At 35.4% G+C, this 20,392-nt stretch overlaps 1 protein-coding gene across 11 annotated transcripts in view; it reads right to left on the reverse strand.

Moving 5' to 3' along the window:
• The window catches only part of CYRIB (CYFIP related Rac1 interactor B), a 137,913-nt gene that overhangs the window by 28,988 nt on the left and 88,533 nt on the right, over positions 1-20,392 (reverse strand). For 4 of the 11 annotated variants that reach the window (XM_079112418.1, XM_079112416.1, XM_079112415.1 and 1 more), the window contains one exon: positions 15,254-15,292. The exons of 2 other annotated variants lie outside the window; for them this stretch is intronic. Coding sequence is in view for 4 of the 9 variants with exons in the window: in XM_079112415.1 (XP_078968541.1) it covers positions 15,254-15,292 (39 nt within the window). In the remaining 5 variants the exon portion in view is untranslated. Of the gene's footprint in view, positions 1-458; positions 542-15,022; positions 15,047-15,253; positions 15,293-20,392 lie in introns of those variants that run through there. 5 more of the 11 variants (XM_079112412.1, XM_079112421.1, XM_079112419.1 and 2 more) reach the window with 3 other exon arrangements.

The raw sequence follows: 20,392 nt of genomic DNA on the forward strand, positions 1-20,392 counted from the left end.
AAACTTACTTCCTATATGCTATTAAATATAGCATATACTTCAATCAAATTTGAATCATTATTAATTTGTGAAGGTTATTCAAAGTATTGATTCCAAATATGCAGCACAATTCTTATTTTTTAAAGAAAATTATTTTAGGATTACAAGCAAACAGACAGTCTGGCATAGTCACTAAAGCATACTATTAGAATGTTCATCATAAGGCTACTTGCTTCATGGACTAATGAAAGGACAGCACTGGCTACAGACTCAACATGATTTTAGCAAATGAAGAACTAAAGAATTATACATATGATGGTGATGTTTGCCTACGATTAAGAAAAAAAAATCATGCAAACTTTGTTTGATCCCCATGTTTAATTAACGAATATTCTGGCTGGCCTTCACTGTGGTGTGAGTATAATTAATCTTTCACCTTTACCATTATGCACCAGCTGTGAAGGGCTAAAGAGACTTACTTTCAAAGTCCAAGAAAAAATGTGCTGCATTGTGGTCTATGTCCCTGGTTAGCACCTTAATGAGATTACCCATGCCAGCAAACCTAAAAATAAAAATGGCAACATCATTTAGTTCCAGTAAAAAAAAATTTAAGCAGAGGCCTGGGATTTGGCAAAGGCTGGCTTGTTCATGATTACCAACAGGTGCAGGGTTATATGCTTCTGGCATTGAAAATTTGGAACAACAAAAGCACATTTGGCTGAGTTTATAGATCCTGTCCCTTTTTCCACATATCAAAAGTGTAACATAAAGCAAGGTGGGAAAAAAGATTAGATTTTAACATATAACTCACAATATTTCCATCTGATTAATATCTATGTTAATGTTGATCCTTTAAAATTTTTGATGTATATATTTTCAATTTAAATTAACAGCAAAACTAAATTTTCTATTAAGTACATATTGAGACCATTATTTTTAAGTTAATGCAATATTTTCCTTCCTGCTGAATTAAATCTTATTGGGAATACAGAGAAGATAGTATTCAAACCACATTTAACCATTATAGGAAGGAAGTTATCAATTAATGACTCATTTTTAAAAATCACCAAACCAACTCCAAAATTTCTTATTTTGTCTTCTAAGATTAATCAAACTATTATTTAACTCTTAGATTAAATATTCAACTATATACAACTATAGATAAAACTCAAAAGCTAACACAGCAAACAAGCACATAGGGAGCGAGTAATTATAACAACTTGGTAAGTCTGCAGAGCAAAATAAAATAAAAATAAGGCACTGGCATAAACCTTGCCCAAGTATTTGCCATAATTCATTGAGGATGAAGGTGGAAGGTACTGTCAGAACACTTAGGAGACCAGGTTCAAACCTGCACATTAGGGTAACAACATGGAAGGCAAACCAGAGCTCCTCACACCCTCCTTCTCCCCTCAACCGCAAGAGTTTTTTCTCCAAAGACTGAGTTGCTGGCAGATATAAATGAAACAAAAAAACGTAGTATTTTTCTTAATGAAAGAAGACACCTTATCACTTCATTACAGGGAGTTTGAAAAGGACACACACTTATGGTCACCTGTGCTCTGTCCCCGCCCTTCCTCTACCTAGTTCCCAACAATGGCTATGTTCCTCATGGTCATTTTCCCAGAGGAGATAAATTCACTTGTCAAAGTCTGGGGGACTTCTCATAAAATGTTGTTAAGAATCAAATTTATTTGCAAGGATAATAAATACTGAATGGTCTCTCTCTTTTCAAATGATATTCCTCCAAGATCTATCTTTTTTACATTAATATTTTTGTTACATAGAATTTCAATGTTCTGATTTGGTATGTTTTATATGAATAGGCGAGATCAAATGGATTCACTGAGGGAGCATTTTCTTATAATTATCTTACATGTAAAAGGTTTAATAATACCAAGCCTTTATATTTAAGGAAAAGACAAGCACTCTTCCTAAACGATAGCATCCAAATTACCTCAAATTAGTTATTAAATTTATTCTATTATGTTTTTGAAAGAACCATTTGAAAATAAAGTATTTTTCATAGCTTTAATTTTTTAAATCTTTCAAACATATATGGATTATATTTCCAAATATATGAATTCTGTCATTAATAAGAACTGACATCAATATGCAAAAAAAAAAAACTAGTTAATCAAAACTGCAACTAAAGATGCAAAACAAGTTCATGAAAATGAAATGTAATTGTTTTTAACAGAAAAAAAGGCCATAGCCTATCAAGTGCTAAGAGTTCACTCTATGTAATCAAACCAGAATCCCAACTCCAGTTTACTACCTGTTTGAACTTAACAGTAGTTAACTCCTGGGACTCATTACTGACTGATACTTTGAACAAAGATAACACCAGTAGCAATCTTAGAGGGTTATTACAAGGGTTCAACGATTTAAGCACTGACTGCAGTATCTGGCTCACAGAAAGCATGTAACGAATGGTGGCTGTTTTTATAATTATAATCCCCAAACCATTTCTTAAAAAAGACAAAAGTCTTCAATTTTATCAAATAATTTCAATGTCCTAAATCAGAGTAAAACTCATCTTTAGCCCATTTTTGTCAAGAATATTGCTGAAATGCTATCCTAAAAATTAATCCTCTGAATAAGAGGTCAGCATCAGGTACGTGAGTGGGGGGAAGAGGGGAGAGATTTGGTTTCTTTACCATTTTATCTGTGTGTACACAATCCACCCTTAGGGAAAATACTTGAACTAGTCAACATGTGCGCCCCATTTTCCTGTGCCCCCTGAAACTATTGCACTACTTAGTTCTCCTTTCCAGGCATTCCAGCCTCATGTGGTCCTACGCTTCCCACCACTGCATCATACTTGATATTTGATGCTGGAAGTCCTCAGTGATTTCTTACCTTTTGCCCATATATGACACTGACTGTGAAAATGACTCAGGTTATCTGGAACAGTATTTCTAATTGCACCGTTAATATTTTGGGCAGAATAATTCTTTTGTTGTGGGGTTTGTTTTACATTGTAGGATATTTAGCACCATCCTGAACCTCAACCCACTAGAAACCAGTACCAACTCTCCCACATTTGTTGTGATAACCAAAAGTGTCTTTGCCAAATGCCCCTGTTGCCCAATGCAGAAAACGCCCCCGACCCCATCCTACAGCATACAGAACACACTATGTAGGAAATCCACGTCTTTTTTAACAAAAACTCATGGAATTTTTCAGAGATCTGAAAAACTGTTCCACTATAACATTATCAGTCTCCTATCTTTTACAAAGAAAAACAAAAAAATTTAAACCATACCTGTTTTGCCATATTTTAATATGGGGGTGGGGAACCCACCTTCTACCTACCCCCAGTGATTGATTTAAATTAATATGATACAGCTCCTAATTCGGTTCAAATAGACTCAAGACTACCTGGGTTCAAAACCCTGTTACTTTCCAACCTTGGTGATCTTAGCTAAGTTTCCTAATCTCTGTATACCTCCATTTTCTCATCTGGAAAATACACATTAGAAACATTCACTGCAGAGGTTCCTAAAATCATTATAAGTGGAACACAATCAAAACATTTAGCACCATGCCTGGCAGATTCCTTGCTGCTATTACTGTTGCAGTCATGGAGCAACATGACTGAACTACAGTCATTTCCAGTCACAGAGCCTGGGGAACGTGAGGCCTGGAAACATGTGGCAGTCATTCTTCCTGCCATAGAGGACACCAGGCTGTCTGAAGAAAAGTAAGCCAACATGCAGAAGAGAACTGCAAAAAGTGTCCCCCAGTCATATTTTGTCTGTTTGACTTTCTTCTTGTTTGAAGATACTGTAGTTTCTTTTACTCAATATCCCTCTTACCTGTTGAGTTGGATTTCTGCCAACTACATCTAAGAAGAGTTCTAATAAAATTTCTGAGTTTCACATGAATGGACTAATTTGATCTAAAAGGATTTTTAAATAGTTTATGCAAAACTAGATCCAAAATGTGGCCAGGATATTTTGGAGGCAATGTTTTGAAGTAAATAATAAATAATATTATTTAGAGTAATAATAAGCTGTAAGTCTTACTATCTGAATTTAGTAGGAAAAATTCTTTTAGATCATATTTTATTGTAATTCTTGAATTTCAACTAAATACTATGTTTATTAAACAAACTAAGAAGAAATTTAATACAAATTTAATACAAAAAAAACAGACAAGGTTTATTTCAACAGTTTGTAATATTTATGGTGGAATTTTGTGACCATGAACTCTTATGTTAGGTTTGTTTCCAAGTGGAAGACTTACTGGAAAGGAGCATGCTCTTCCTGGCCGGTAAACTGTGGAATGTATTTTTAAGCTAACAAAAGACACTTAATAAATACATTATACCATTTCCTCCATAAAACTTTTAAAAATAAGTTCCTTGTAGAGTAACAGAAACCAACAGAAACAGAACTTTAGGTTACAGTTACTGTGTTATTTCCTTCATCTTTCTAGGAACTTCCTAAGCAACTGTCACTTTATTTTTATTTACTCCTTCCAGCATGAGGGGCATTGCACTGCTGTCTCCTCTGCCTACAACTAATCCCAGGATGTGCCACGTCTCAGATGTGCCCTTCACCAAGAAATTTTTCTCTGAAAACCTCTGAAATTATTCTCACAAGTGGTTGTACCTGCCACCCAACTTACTCCGTTAGCATATCACAACCTAAATTACACTATTTTGATTTTTTTTGTGGTGCTAAGAGTGAACCCAAACACTTGTGCAATGCTAGGTAAGTACTCTACCTCTAAGCTGTACTCCCCAGCCCACATTACTTAAATTATAAGTGTTGGCTTTCCTCATGTCCAGCTTATAAACAATAAATATTTGTGGGCAAGGAGAAAGAAGTAGGGGTGGGGTAATGGTGGCTGTCTTGTGCCTGGTAGGATGTCTGACAGTATTACAATATTCAACGCCCCGACCAGGGACAACCAACAATATCTTCAGATATCAGCCAAATGTCTCCTGGGAGGCAAAAATGTCCCTTAAGAGCCACTGCTTTTAATGTATGACCACAAACATGAGGTGCATCCTGAGATTTGCCTGTCAATCCTGTTACATATCCCCAGGGGATTATTCCACGGGTTTAAAAAAAAAATCTCTTCAAATCTCTAACAACCATTTCTCCCATGCAAGAAATTACTTCATTTTTCACCCAAACACAAGATGGAAACATCTACTGTCTTTTCTACCATCCTTTCTTCATCAGTAACCATGTGCTTCATCCTTTGCACCTGGTTCCTGAGAGACAACCTTCTATGTGGGGTCTGGTTCTCACACTTGCCTTCATCTGCCCAAGGACATCATGTCCCCCATAGTACCACACTATTTTTCCTGTCCTCTAACTAATAAGACCTGTCAAATGAGCTGTCTGTAGTTTACTTATTTCCACATTTTTTCAAATCCCATTCTTCCAGCTCATTCTAATCTGTCTTTTATATCCACTACTGCAATAAAGCTGCTAGTCCCTAAAACTTGTATCTAGCTAAATTTCAAGGCCAGTTCTCACACTTCAACTTACTGAAATCAACAGCTTTTGATCCACTCCTTTCTGAAATATTCTCTTCATATGATATTTAGAACAATACATTCTCCTGAGCTTCCTTCCTATTTGATCACTTTTCCTTTCCAATACCCTTTCCTTTGCCAACAGGCATTTCTCTCTCCCATCTTAAAACTGATCGGCTCCCATTCTATTCCCTTGTTTCTCTTTACAGCAAAATTCTTTAAAAAATAGTCTTCCGCACTGTCTTTTCTTCCTCTCCTTCCATTCTCTCTTTTAAACCTGCTACAACCTGGCTTTTGCTCCAACCCCACCTTACTAAAATTGCCGTGGCAAGGTCACCAAGTAGCCTCCATGCTGCCAATTCCAATGGTCAATTTGTAAGTACTCACCATACTACCTAGCAGAAGCATCTGACAGAACTGACACTCCTTTCTTTCAATACATTTTTGTCATTAGCTGAAAGCATACTATGTCTCACCTGCTCCACTACCCTCCTTGGTCTCCACCACCATCACTTCTTGACAGGATTACTTCAAGGGTCCTAACAGGGGTCCTGCTGCTACCCTTGCCTCCTCCTACAATTTCTTATTATAAAAGGTAAAGCAATCTTTTAAAAATATAAACCAGTTGAGTGCAGTGGCACATGCCTGTAATAGCAGTGGTTTGAGAGGCTGAGGCAGGAGGATCCCAAATTCAAAGCTGGCTTCAGCAACTTAGTGAGGCACTAAACAACTTAGCAAGACCCTGTCTCAAAAAAAAAAAAAAAAAAAAAAAAAATGTACAAAGGACTGGGGAATGCAGCTCAGTGGTTAAGAGCTTCTGGGTTCAATCCCTAATAGCCCCCCCAAAAAAACCATACACACACACACCCCTCTATATATGAATTACTTATATAATCACATAATTTATAATCATATTCATAATATATTTATAATTATATGTAAATATATTAATATATTTATCATGTATATTTGTATTATTTATACAGATATATAGTGTATATTATTTATATACATAAACATAAACCAGACCACATCCTTTCTTTGCTCTAAATTATGCAATACCTTCCCATCATACTCAGAATAAAATACACCCTTATCAGGTCCAATAAACCCTATATGACCTGTCTCTGGCTCACTCTGGCCTCATATCCATCAAATCACAATGGTTTTCCTGCAGCTTCTCTAACACAGCAAAACTTCCCTTTCTTTGGAATCTTTGTATCTGCTTTTCCTTGGTGTGGGATGCTCCTTGCACAGATCCTGCATTTCACTGAGGACCTGAAGAAGTAACCAAATTGATGCATTCTTTAAGTGCAATTACAGAAATAAAAAATACATCTTGAAAAGATTCTTCTGATCAAACCACTCCATAGAAAATACTAAAGTTAGGAAGATGCAGCCAAAGTTGAAAGGTAGGCAGAAATTCATCACAGCTTTGCTACCCTGAAAGCCAGTTACATCACTCCATTGCCACATTTCTAGATCTAAGGTTTAAAGATGAACATTTCTTCCTTCAGTGGTTGCAAAAAGTAACAAGTACAAGCCAGACTAGTAGCACCTTTTAAAAAATTCAAATCATATCAACAGTCTCTGCTTCTGAAAACATTCAAGCATCATTAACCTCAAACTACACAAAGTCTAACTTATTGAACTGCTTTTATGAAACCGTACCACCACCATTTAAAGAAAATGTCAAGAAAAAGAAACTAGAAAGTGGGGGAAAATGTCCCCCTTTTTGTTTAAGTACTATCTTTATGTCTTCCCATGGCAGGATGGATGAGATCTAGGGTCTAGTTTCCTGTGAACTCCCAGCAGCAGTGCAGGGCCTGGGCCCTCCCCAACTACAGGGTTCCTTCTTCAAGCACTACGTTCTTCTAATCCATCTTTCCTTTTGTTCCCCCCACTCCCTGAAATAACTGTTGCTTCCTGCAGTTTCCATTAGTATTTAAGTTACCTTAGCTTCCTCTTTGGCTCAAGCTTCCAACATTTCTACAAATAAATTCAAATATCAAACTCCCTGTTTTTAAATGCCTAGATGGTTTCTCATTTCTTGGCTAGAATCTGACTGACAGCATGAAAATTCCAGAGAGTAACTTAATCCGTACCCTTACCATTTATCTTGATCCATGATTTGTAAATGTAAATGAATTATCAAGGACAGCAAGATTCAGGTATTCCTGGATTTTAATAGTAACATTAAAATCTCACCATGATTTCCTAACAAACATTAAGATCTATATATTTTCATTTCAGTCTAGTAAAACACATGCAGTTAATTAAGCAACTTGACTTAAAGAAATGTGACAATGAGCAAACAATGGAATGAAAATTCAAAGACTTGGTTTCTCATCCTGACTCTCACAAAATGTGGGACTTCGCACAAGTCAGTTTAGTTGTCAAGACTAAATCTCTCATATTGCTTCTGGCTACAATTATACATGTTATCCTGTATCTTTCCTATGCTGACATCTAGTGGATGCACTCACATTTTGTATTTTAAAATGAAAAATCTTATTTCAGCTATTTAACTCTGTGGGATATCGGGCTATTAACAGTAAGTATAATAAATGAGGAGATCAACACATGGAAGTGAATCACAATAAGAGTATTATATCAGACTGTCACGGTATCTGGGTTTGGTTCAAAGATTACTATACTCTTTTATGCCTCAGGTGTTAAAAATCACACCACCAATATAAATTACCATCAGAGCTGCCAATAGAGAACATGAAAGCAAAGAAATGCTACAATGGTTCTGAGTAGTACAAAGGGTCTGAGTAGAAAGTTCCAGGGTAACTAATACAGGAGTATCCAGAATGGTGTGTTTTGGGGATATGCAAACAAAACAAAATAAAACAAAACACAAAACTCAAAATTATGAATTTTATAAGTACTTAGTACAAAGCTTTCTCTTGAAAAAATTATCAAGATATTAGACAAAATAGTATCCTGAATTCACATTATCAAATTCAAAACTATTTTAAATCCATGAATACAAACTAATAATATATTTTATTTCATGTCAACATTCAAAATAGCCTGGCTACCAGGCCAGAGTCATAAGTAATGATCAAAGTTGTTATCCCTTTTAATTTTGTTGGAGTAGCATTCTGCATTGAATTATGGCTTTCTTTAAATATCATGTTGCAAAATAAATATCTGCCAATAGTTTTAAAGATGATTAACTTGGAAACATAACATTTTAAAGTAGTTTCATTCCATTATATATCTCAAAAGTATATTAGACTGATGAAAGAAGGAAAAGCAAGAGGAATACTGCTGGTATGACCATTTTGGGATAAGAGCTTGACATTCCTTATGAAAAGGTCACATGCAATATCCCCTCAATAAACTATAATACAGTACAAATAAATTAACATCAGATATGTAACAGATAAATAGGAGAAACAAAGCTAAGTAAGGAAACTATAGATAGAAAATTATGAGAACCCTAAATTAAATAACATTAAAGATACTGTTAATTCTGGGGGAGATAACTATAGGAATGGACAGTTTCAAAATCACAAGGAATATAATAGTTCCTCAATTACTGGCAGATTCAAGAGATTCCCTTGTTTTAGTTTTTATAATTCACAGGGCATATATATTCTTTCGTATTTAACAAAAATATTTAAAAATGTGAAGATGTTGATGGGATTCAGATTATGAGACTAGTTCATTCAAAACTGCCCAACAAAAAGCTTGGATTGGAATTCGATCCTGCATTCTTCCCAATACACATGCACCAAAGCATGAATGATCTATTTTTATAAGTTTACCATTTTACAAAATCTCAAACACTTTTATATCTAGTGTTTACAGCACCTGGCAGCGATGGTGGTTGTTTTAAATCACACAACTTTATTTACCACCTGTTTGCCAACCACTGTGATAGATGCCGAATATTTGAAACTGAGGAAATCAGAGTCAAATGGAAGAGACCAGATAAGATAGTGTGACATTTGCCACACTATTACAAAAATGAGGAAAGGACACTATGAACACATTTCTACGGAATTACCTAATTCAGCCTTGCTAAAGTTAGTAAAGGCTTCCTAAAGTGGCTGATTCTTAATTCTTTCTTGTTTACCCTATCTTTAAATTAAGCCTTAATTCAAATACAAAGACTCAAGTATGGGACTAAAAATAATATTCATATACTCTATCATCCAGATAAAGCTGCAGTACTTTCACCATACAGTCATCCCCTGAAATCTACAGCCACTCAAATCTCATATAAAATCACATCATTATTTGCATGCAGCCTGCACACATCCACTTTTATACTTTACATCATCTCTAGATTATTTAAGCAAATACCATATAAATGGCTATTATGCTGTATTTTTACTGAATCACAAAGAAAAAAAAAGTCAGTTTACGTTCAGTATGGATGTGATTTTTTTCCTGAATATTTTCTATCCAACTGGTTAAATCCAGATAATAAACCTATGAATACAGGGAGCAAGCTGGATATGCTTCAAATGGCCTCTCCACTTTTTTTTGCAATTAGTCTCCTATTATCTCCTAACCCACTTTTCTATCCCAAGGTAATCAGTATCTTAAAAGCATGCTTCCTTTCCAGCATTTTAAGATTTTCTAATACAAAGTTATGTATTTTAAAATAATACCATACTGGTCTGCTTTTCAATTTGCATAAATGAAACACGTAAGTATTCTTGGAAAACTGGCTTTCTCACTCAATGGTTTTCAAGAATTTTCCATGGTCATTCATTTTGGCCACTATTTACTATTCCATTATTCAAGAAAAAGTAGTTTATTCATTCTCCCTACTGACAGATTATTTCCCACTTTTTACTCTTAACAAATTATGTCTAATACACCCATACACATGCCACATACACTTGTGCCCATGTACAAGAGTCTTTACAGAAGTTATCTAGAAATGAAAAGGCAGCTGCAACTTTACTAGGGGGGAGGCTTGCTCTCCAAAGCACTTCTATCAATTCACTGATCCACTGGTAAAAGATTTCTTCCTTCCCATGCTTGAAAATCTCAAGCTTTAATTTGCAGACTGTGAACTATCTCACTGTTTTAATTTGCACTTTCTTCATTACCTGTAAAAATGTGCACATCCTTATATGTTCCTAGGCCATCTGTAAAGTGCATATTTATTTCCTTTGCCAATTGTGCTCCTACTCTCTCTCAGCCCCATGCCTACCTTTCTGTATTGCTACAGTTGAGAACTGGAGCTATACTGCCACTACTCTGTATAACCAGGACTGACAATCCATAAACATAAACCCTTGCCAGCTGAGTTCCTGTTAGGCTGTGTCCATTTGAGAAGCTGACGATCAGGCTGGCAGTTACTGAAGCAATGTGAATAGGGTGATGCCAATATCGGATGCCCTAATCAGAGGCAAGCACAACTTACGGATTCCAGCATAGTACTTCTCCCTCTCACTCTTCCAGTCTTTTTAATACTTTTGTAACCAATCTTCTATGTTAAATTCTTGGACATTCCCAGAGTGGTTTTGTTTTCTGAACTCAATTCTGACTGATGTACCACCTTTTCCTTTCCTACAAATCTTTTGATGCTTATACACAAGGCAAATACTTCCTTCTTCTAGTCTCTAATCTCTTTGTTTATAGTATCATTTGTGACACAGTTCAGTTATTCATCTTTTCTTGGTGGTCTGTGCTTATTAAAGAACTAATTCTTTAAAACTGCCTTGGCTATTCTTGACTTTTTATTCATCCATGTTGACTGTCGAATCCTATAAGAAATCTTGATGGGATTTTGATTTGATTTGGCATTAAATGTGCATATCATCTGAGGCAGAACTGCCATCTTTTAATACTACTCATTCTATCATTTAATCTATGAATATGGTAAATTACATGAACTCATTTTCTATTGTTAAACCATCCTTGTAATTCTGGGACCTATCTGGTCATTTAATACATATTTCTAGATTTGGTTTGCCAATTTTTCATTTTGAAATACTTCACAAAACTGACTGACCTATAATCTTAGCCCCCTATTTTTCAATCAAAGCATATGCCTACACACTTTTTATATTCTTTGGAACAGTTTGTGAATGGTAGAAAACATCAGTTCCTTGATAGTTTCCTAGAAAAGTTCTTCCAAACCTCTAAGAAGTCTACATCTATCTCATCTTTGAAACTCTAGCCTCTAGCAGACATTGTGTCACACATAAACATTTACTGAATTAATAAAATTAACAATCCAAGTGAAAAATCTTATTCTTTAAAAAAAAAATACCTAAATTAATAACATTCTGTAAAAGAAGTGACTTTAAAACAATTTAAACAAACTGTATATGGAATGTGTTACCTACCAAAGAATAATTCAAATGCAAGCTCCCCAAAGGTTAAGAAAATCAACAGCAAGGTTACCAGGCAAATGTTTATTGCTAAGATATTAAAGTTGACCTAGACCACAGTAGTTTCCCACCATATTCTTTACCACCACCACTGAATTACCTTCCCATCTTGCCAAGGAGGGAGTAATTACAGCCAAATGTACATATTTTATTATTCTTTTTAAAAATATTATTTTATTTCAGCTGAAGAAGAGACAAAATTCCTGAGTAAATTCAAAAAGAATATTTCATAATTATTCAAATGACAAGCTCTGATAACGTCGACTAAATAATATTGTAAACGCTGATCTTAAACAAAAAAACAAAAGGGCTGCTCTACAAAGAGTTATTTGTTTAGTAATAAGAATGAAATACACTGGTATCATTTTATTCTATTTGTTTTAGAGAACTGGGGATAATTTTAAATGAATTCAAATTAGGACAATCAAATACAACGTGTACGTCATATAAACTTTTTTAAATGAAATATGCCACCTAATTATTACAGCTTTTACATTTTCACATAGTATTCAAAAGATAATTTATGTAGTTCAAATCACTAAACTAGTTTTCTTTTCTCAGTACTGCAGATTGAATCCTAGGGCAATCTATCACTGAGCTACATTCTTAGCCCTTTTTATTTTCTATTTTGAGATAGGATCTTGCTAAGTTGCCAAAGCCCACCTTGAATTTAGAATCCTCCTGCTTCCCTTCCCCACGTAGCTAAGATTAGAGGAATGCATCACCATGCCCAACTCAAATCATGAAACTACTCTAAATGTTTTTACCATATGTCCAAAGTTGCTGAGGAAGAAAGAGGAAGAGACAAGGAAGTGAAAGTATGAGAAAGGCCAGAAAACATGAGCAGAGAATAAATCATGTACCTCAATTCCTGAACTTTACAAAAGGGAACTGAGGACTAGAGAAATCTGGTGACTTAGGCAAAAGTAGATAAGGAGTGAAAAAGTGGCGCTTAAATCAACAAACCTGGCAGTACAGCTTTTGAGAACATCTTTAAAATATGGCATCAAGCCAGATCACATTGATAGAAAGAATCAAGTATCACTACCACCATGACAATCAAACAAACAAACAAAAAAAGACAAATTAAATATTGTACCATGTCCCTTTCAAAACCAAAGTGAATGCTGTTTTTGCTATTGGTCGAATTTCAGCAGATCTGCCATTCCCTAATTTGCAGCAATCAGTTACCAGGTGTTAGACAAACATTGGAATTTAGTGACACCATCCTAGGTTGTTTCTAGAGTAGACCAGTGCAATACCATTCTAGTTCATACCACTGAAGGAACTGCAAAACATTTGGCTACTTTCTGCAAGATGTTACATTTTCATGTGCTTACATACTACAAGCACTTACTGTCTGCATTTTTCCAATGGCAATTACAACAATTCTGTCAAAAACTTCAAGCATCTCATGCTGATAAACATACACATATACATAAGCATGTGCATGTACACCCAACAAACTTGTTTACTTCATGTTCCTTAAACCAGAATGTGTGTTCTTTGAAGTAGGTATTCAGGACTTAATCCTTTTTTACTACTTCCTTCTCCACAATATGTTGTTGGTTTTTCTTATTATTGAAAAGCGCTCAGAAGTGCCTTCAAAGGTATTTCACAAATGTCTACCTTACACCACTGGGATTTTGGGGCGGGGAGGGCAGGGGAGAGTACTAGGGATTGAACCTGGGACCTCATGTATGCTAGGCAAGCACTCTATCACTGAGATACAACACCCAGGCTTTTTAAAAAAAATTTGAGACAGGGTCTCATGAAGTTCCCCAGGCTGGCCTCAAACTTGTGATCCTCCTACCTCAGCCTCCCAAGTAGTAGGGATTTCAGATGTGCGATACCATGCGTGGCCAATTAGGATATTTTAAAAGAATGGATGTGTAACTACTTTTTAAAGATAGTACACAAAGAACTACATTTCTCAAGTATGATAGAGAAAGAGTAAAGTCAAGCTGACTTATCTAACAGAGGTTCTCAATCTGGGGCTTTTAATCAGAAGTTCACAGTAATAATGTCATGATATAAATCTGGATGAAAAGCATTTTACTAACCTCTATATGAAATTGGCAATTCCTTCAATCAAGTTATGGTCAAAAAACCACAGTAATGTTTTAAGTATCTACGAATGTCTTAATGGAAATTACAGGTATTTTCATATTATATTACAACTATTACAGACTCATCAGTATTTAAATCACAATGAGCAGCAGAATCCTTCCTAAAGCTTATACTTTAAGAAACAAATTTATATTTTCAATATGTGTTAATGGTGCTTTAACCTAACTGGTTTCCTTTTTTAACCCTATGTATTTTATCTCATATAATCATGAATTATTATTCTTGGGCAGGATTCATAGACTTCACAGATTACCAAAGAGATCCTTGCACCAAAACAATTAAGCACTGTAGTGACAACTAGGAAGGACCAATGTGATTAACTATCCTATCAGCACTAACGAAACGACAGGCTGGTTTTGAAACATAAATATATATTCCATTCATGACTAGAAGAACATAGGAAGACATTTTTAAACTGATCGTTTTTACCTGAAGACCACAAAGTACATCTACAAAAAAAAAAATACATTTTTGAATACCTATTAACTTGTTTTAAGAAAGATAACTGCAGCTGGGCTCAGTGGCACATGCCTGCAATCCCAGCAGCTCGGGAGGTTGAGGCAGGAGGATCGAGAGTTCAAAGCCAGCTCAGCAACTGCAAGGCACTAAGTAACCCTGTCTCTAAATAATAAATATAAAATAGGGCTAGGGATATGGCTCAGGGGTCAAGTGCCCCTGCGTTCAATCCACAGTACGGGGGGGAGGGGGGGAGAGAAGAAAAGAAATAAATAAAGAAAGAGAAAAATAATTGCAAGGGAAAAATAAGTGCAGGATTATAAGTGTTTAGATACTCAGTAAGTTCTAACAGTAACTACATAATTTTGTTTAGTATTCTTTAAGTTTTCTTTCTAAAGGACCAAAATCAACAATAGATGGAATTCTTTAAAATAATGTAGAAAAGTGTCTTCCTTTCTAGTTTCCAATGGGATGTGGGAATATAAATACACACATTTTTAAAACTACAAAAACTAGAACTTAGCCTTTATTGATGAACTTTAGAGGTGATAGCTAAAATGACTTACAAAGGAATTCAAAGAAAAACACATACCTCTCCTATTGAAAGAGCTGTAAGAAAAAGAGTTCTAATTAATTTAATTTCCCCTACTTCATTTTCTAAGTCTTAAATGTCTTAAGTCTTTTCTAATAGCTTAAAGACATTTTTAGTAGTTCAATATAGAGAACATTTTCCTTAAATTATATTTAACCAATGTAGGTTTTTATTTAAGTCATAATTTTTCATTTATATTTGACCGATCATTTCCCCCAAAGACATATTTACCTTCAGCCAGTGCTGGTGATTCTGTTCTTGTCCTTCTATCTGTTTAAAGAAAGAAAAAAAAGAAGAAAGTCTAAAACATTATTATACTTTTAAATGAGTTACTATCGCTAACTTTAAACATGAAGCCCATGAATGCTATAATATGCATGCTTTATATATACATATTTATTTCCTTGGAGTAATTCAGTCACTGTTCAGACAACCTAAGAATAAGACACCCCCAGGTATTGTGGTACCTGCCTATTATCCTAGTTACTTGGGAGGAGGCAGGAGGATCACAAGTTCAAGGCTAACCTGGGATCCTCTATCTGAAAACAAAATTAAAAAGGGTTGGGAATGCAACTCAGCGGTAGAGCACTTGCCTAGCATGTGTGAGGCCCTAGGTTTGATCCCCAATGTTGGGAAAAAAAAAAAAAAAAGAGTAAGGCATCATATTAAGTCCTTGAAAAACACCAACAGAGGAGAAGACAACCTCAAGACACCCAAAGATCAATAGGTGTACCAAGAAAAATACATAGTTCTCAATTTATGAAACAGGATAATATGAGAATAATTCCTTTTAATTCTTGTAAAGGGGCCTAAACCTATCAGAAGAGGCATGTTTATATATTCTTGTCAGAGATGAAATTCATTTGGTGTCAATGTATTAGAAACCAGTTTTACTACAGGTACTAAAATCCTCAGTCCATGGAAATAATTTATGATTTACTAGAGGCATAATTTGGCAAAACTTCAAGTAAACCACAAATTCCTCTCTAGGATTGGTTTTACTATCTCGAAGCCTAAAATAATTTTAGACAAAATAATATCTTTACAATGAGATTGTTTGGTCTTTTTTTTTTAAATTACTTTGCAACCAAGAGCCACTCTAGCCACTATAACAAACCAGCTTATTCCACAGATAGAAACATCTGAATAATGTACCTAGCCACCTTTTCCTAATTCTGTATTTTATAACTCAGGAGCCCTGAATTTAACAAACACATAACTAGGTATGCTAGATGACATCTTTGAGGGGACACTATCTTCTAAGATGGTAAATGATCTTAGTCTTCTAAAAGTTGAGCTGTGGTGATATGTCTGATAGTTTCTGAGAAACAATAGATGGAAGCAGGATTGGCAAAATTTAGGCTCCTCAAGATTAAACACTCTGATTCTTGGGCAGAGGGGGGGCTTCTGCCAGGAGGCACAAGCAGGGTTCTGCATAATTCTAAAGCAATAACTACTCGCTGGTCCTCTGGACTCCTTACATTGGACCAGAACGCTAAGACAGGCATTTCCACAGGGTGGGGTGTTGGGGGGGTGGGATGGGTGAAATGACCCCAACAACCATAAGGACCTATGGATGATGCTATCCGATGAAGAGTGGACAGAATATACCAAGAACCTAGTGAACTCGAATAATGTGGCCATGTCCACTGGCTGATGTAACTGAACAAAAATTGCCACAGAAAAAGTAAAACAATTAATGGCAGTGGACCTTTGGAGAAGGTCTGGGTCACTCTAGCAGGAAAAAGCCTGTTATGATAATAGCTGAAGGTAAAAAAAAAAAAAAAATTTAGAACTGGTGGTAGAGGACTAAAATGATGAGCCACATAAACCTTCAAGTTATACATTTATTGTGGAGATTGTGGTCAGCTACCACTTTGAAAGTTTTTGTAGTAGGTTGGACTTGGTAAACAGCACTTAGTAACAGGTGCAAAGGGGTGAGCTATACAGGACACCTCTTGTGCCCACCTCACATTTTCATTCCAGCTGACACATCTCCCCTTAGCTGCATCCTTGATGGCTCACTTTCTCCTTTAGGATTTATAATATGAAATGCCTAAAAACTCTTCAGTCATCCAGAGACACGTACAAACCTAGAAGTGTAGATGTGTTAAAACCATGGGCAACCCCTGACCAATGGGAGATGAGACTTGGTAGACAAATAACTTGTTCCAGCTCCAAGTACATTTTTCTCATCTTCTCAGAGGGCCTCCTCAGGATCAAGTCCTAGGTGCTCACAGAAATGACCAGCTCAATAATGTACCCATGGATTGGCTCTCTCTCTTCCTGTTTCACCTGCCTCCGTCTTCCAACTTCTATTTCTTATTAACAGGTCCCAAATAAATTACCTGCAAAAAAGACCCTGTCTCAGACTCTGCTTCTGGGATGAAACCTGATTCAGATGCTTGTGTTCCAGGAAAACCACATTCCCTCTTCCTTTCATCTTAACTTACTAGATGCTCCTCTTCCCTCAAGCTCCTGACATGTCCAGAGATCCGGTCCTCTACTCCCTTTGTCATCTGATTCCATCTCATGGCTTAATGTATCAGCTACATATCTCAAATTTTCATGTCAAGTCTAGACAGTTCTCTCCAACTTCACATTCACACAGCCACCGTCTATTCAGTATCTCTAATAAGATGTGTTCAAACTTAACATGTCCAAGACTGAATTTTTCAACTTCCCCCCTAGAATGTGACCTACTGGTGACCTCCCCTCTCTCAGGTGATAACATTTTCCTTTTAGTTACTTAGGTTAAAAATGCTGGGTTCTAAGCAAGTTGTATCCCATTTGCTTACAATGAATCAAAATAAATGAATTATTTAAAAAATTAGGATACTTATCAAAACTGCATAAGATATATGGAAAAATTGGGGAGTACATGTTTCTGCTAATATTGTAATTAGGATATAAAAGAAAGACCAATCACATGTTAAAAAAAAAAAAAACAACAACTCTGGGCTCCTCTTCTGCTACTCTCTTTTGTACACTCAATATTCCACCTACCCTCTCACAACTAAAATCCTCTCACCTGTTATCTGATTAACTCGAAGCTGAAGATTCAGCTGAATGAGCAGTGTTATATCTACTGTTTCTTCTGTATTCAAGAGGCTCTAAGACATATGTTGCAAAGTTAAATGCATATGAGGTTGGCTGCGGCCACCTTTGACAGAAATGCTAACTAGGGCAATCAATATGTATGTGTTTCATGCACACATATTGGCACTGTGTCACTGCTATTATATCCCATGCCGAAAATGCAGGGGATCCAGTGCTAGACATTCATGTCAGATTTTAGACACAGCCAACTAATGAAATAAGTTTTAGAAACAGTAGGTCAAAAAAAACCATCCATCTGAAACTTCTGCTCTAGAATTTCATTTTGTCTATAATTTATTATATATTAATTCACTCCCTTCTATCAGTTACAGTATGAATGGGAGTTATTTATGTTTGAAGGGCCTAACCACTGTGGCTTTCCTCAAAAGTGCTTCTTCGATCAATGTTATTACAAACTGGATGAATCATCTTTTTTTTTTTTTTTTTTTTTTGTTTTTTTTGGCCAAAGCAAAACTTCTTTCCCTACGGCTCACTGTGGTCACCAGCACTAAATAAATGGCTTGGCTGGCCACTTCCATAAACTGTAGTGCCATCTGCATAAAACCACTGTGAAATTTTTAACCCGGACTTATTAAAAGATCTCTAATTATATTCACCTTTAGAAAATTTAGTCAATATTGACTGTAGAAATAAAGTCAATACTTCAATTGGAAAACCCAGGCATCACTTGACTGTAAGTCCAGAAGTTTTTTAAGTGTTAAAATTTCTTTGCCTTCAGCAAAAGACAAGACAGAGAGCTATAAAGCTACGACTTCAGAGCACTGTGTTACCTGTGAGGATAGCACTATAGTATTTCAAGTGATGGTACATAAATCTAACTGGTTTATGCAACCTAGGCTGCACTCCTCCTCCATTTCAGTATATGATACAATATAATCAAATTCGATTTGTTTAAGGTCCCCGTGCCATACAGAAAACAATCATTTTTGTTTTGTGTGACTGGTCTTGCTATGTTACCCAGGCTGGCCTTTAACTCAAGACCACATCCATCTCACAAAACAATCTTAAAAACCATGTTAGTAATGAAAAATAATACTTGAATTATCAGGCCTACTAAGCATGTTTCCAGATCAAATAAAATTATAAAATTGCATTATTGGCTGGGGTTATAACTCAGTGGTACAGTACTTACCTAGTATCCATGAGGCCCTGGGTTTAACCTCAGCACCACACACATACACAAAGAGCATTATTTAATTCTAACAAACACATGCGTAAGTTTTAATTTAAGAACTTTTAAAAAGTATTCTATATTCATTTGGCAAAAATTTTTCTACAAAACAGAAAAGAAGGACCAGTCATTATTAACAAAAACAGAAATGTATGAAACTGGTATAGTTTGGGGGAAAGAACAAGAAATCAGAAAAGGTCCAGATGTATATAAAAAGAAAAAGAAAACAAATATTTATCAAAGTTTACTGTATACCTAATACCAGTACAGATATCTCAGGAGATGCTCTGATGAAAAACAATGTGTTCTTCAGAAGTGCCGAGTGACTTAATGTGGCAATTAAGAGTATTTCCAAGTTATAGTAGGTGTTAGGAAAGATTTTCTGAAGCCCTGGTGTCTGAAATGGAGTCTGAAGACAGAAATTTGAACGAGAATGAAAAGGTGACAAAAACTTTTTGAGAACATTCTAGGTAAGAAATGTACAATCACAGGACAATGAAAAACAAAAAATTTCCTAAGTGTCACTGAAATAGTCCATGGAAAACTGAGACAGACACTTCCTGGTTTATATTTGTGGATTAGAGTTTAATTTCTCAAAACTAAATCTTAAAAAATATAGTACTTTACTTTCTCTGGAAGAGTAAAACACTAAAATTTAAATCATGATAAATTTGAAGTGGAAAGACATAGTTACTCTTATAAAAACTAAAAATAAAGCATATCAAAATGTCTTGATAGTTTATGTGAATGTATATAATCAAGAGGAAAGATCATCATAATTTAGGAAGGCAAAATAGTAAGCATACATATGAAAATACAGCAAACTGAAGCACTGGCTCTGGAATAAGACCAAGGTTGAGTTATGACTTATTTACACTATTAAGTGCCTTGAATATCTGTTTATTGTTTGTGAAATGAAGACTTCCACTTATTTAAACTATCTGAGCATCAGTATCCTTTATTTGTAAGATAGCAAATATAGAATGTGTGAAGATTAAGGAAAATGTTAGTTTAATTAAACATGGTCACGACTTTCTTAATATTAAAATAATAGTAAGATATACATATTTCTCTAGTTT

The sequence above is a fragment of the Sciurus vulgaris genome (assembly GCF_902686455.1).
Source record: "Sciurus vulgaris genome assembly, chromosome: 1".
Taxonomy (NCBI): domain Eukaryota; kingdom Metazoa; phylum Chordata; class Mammalia; order Rodentia; family Sciuridae; genus Sciurus; species Sciurus vulgaris.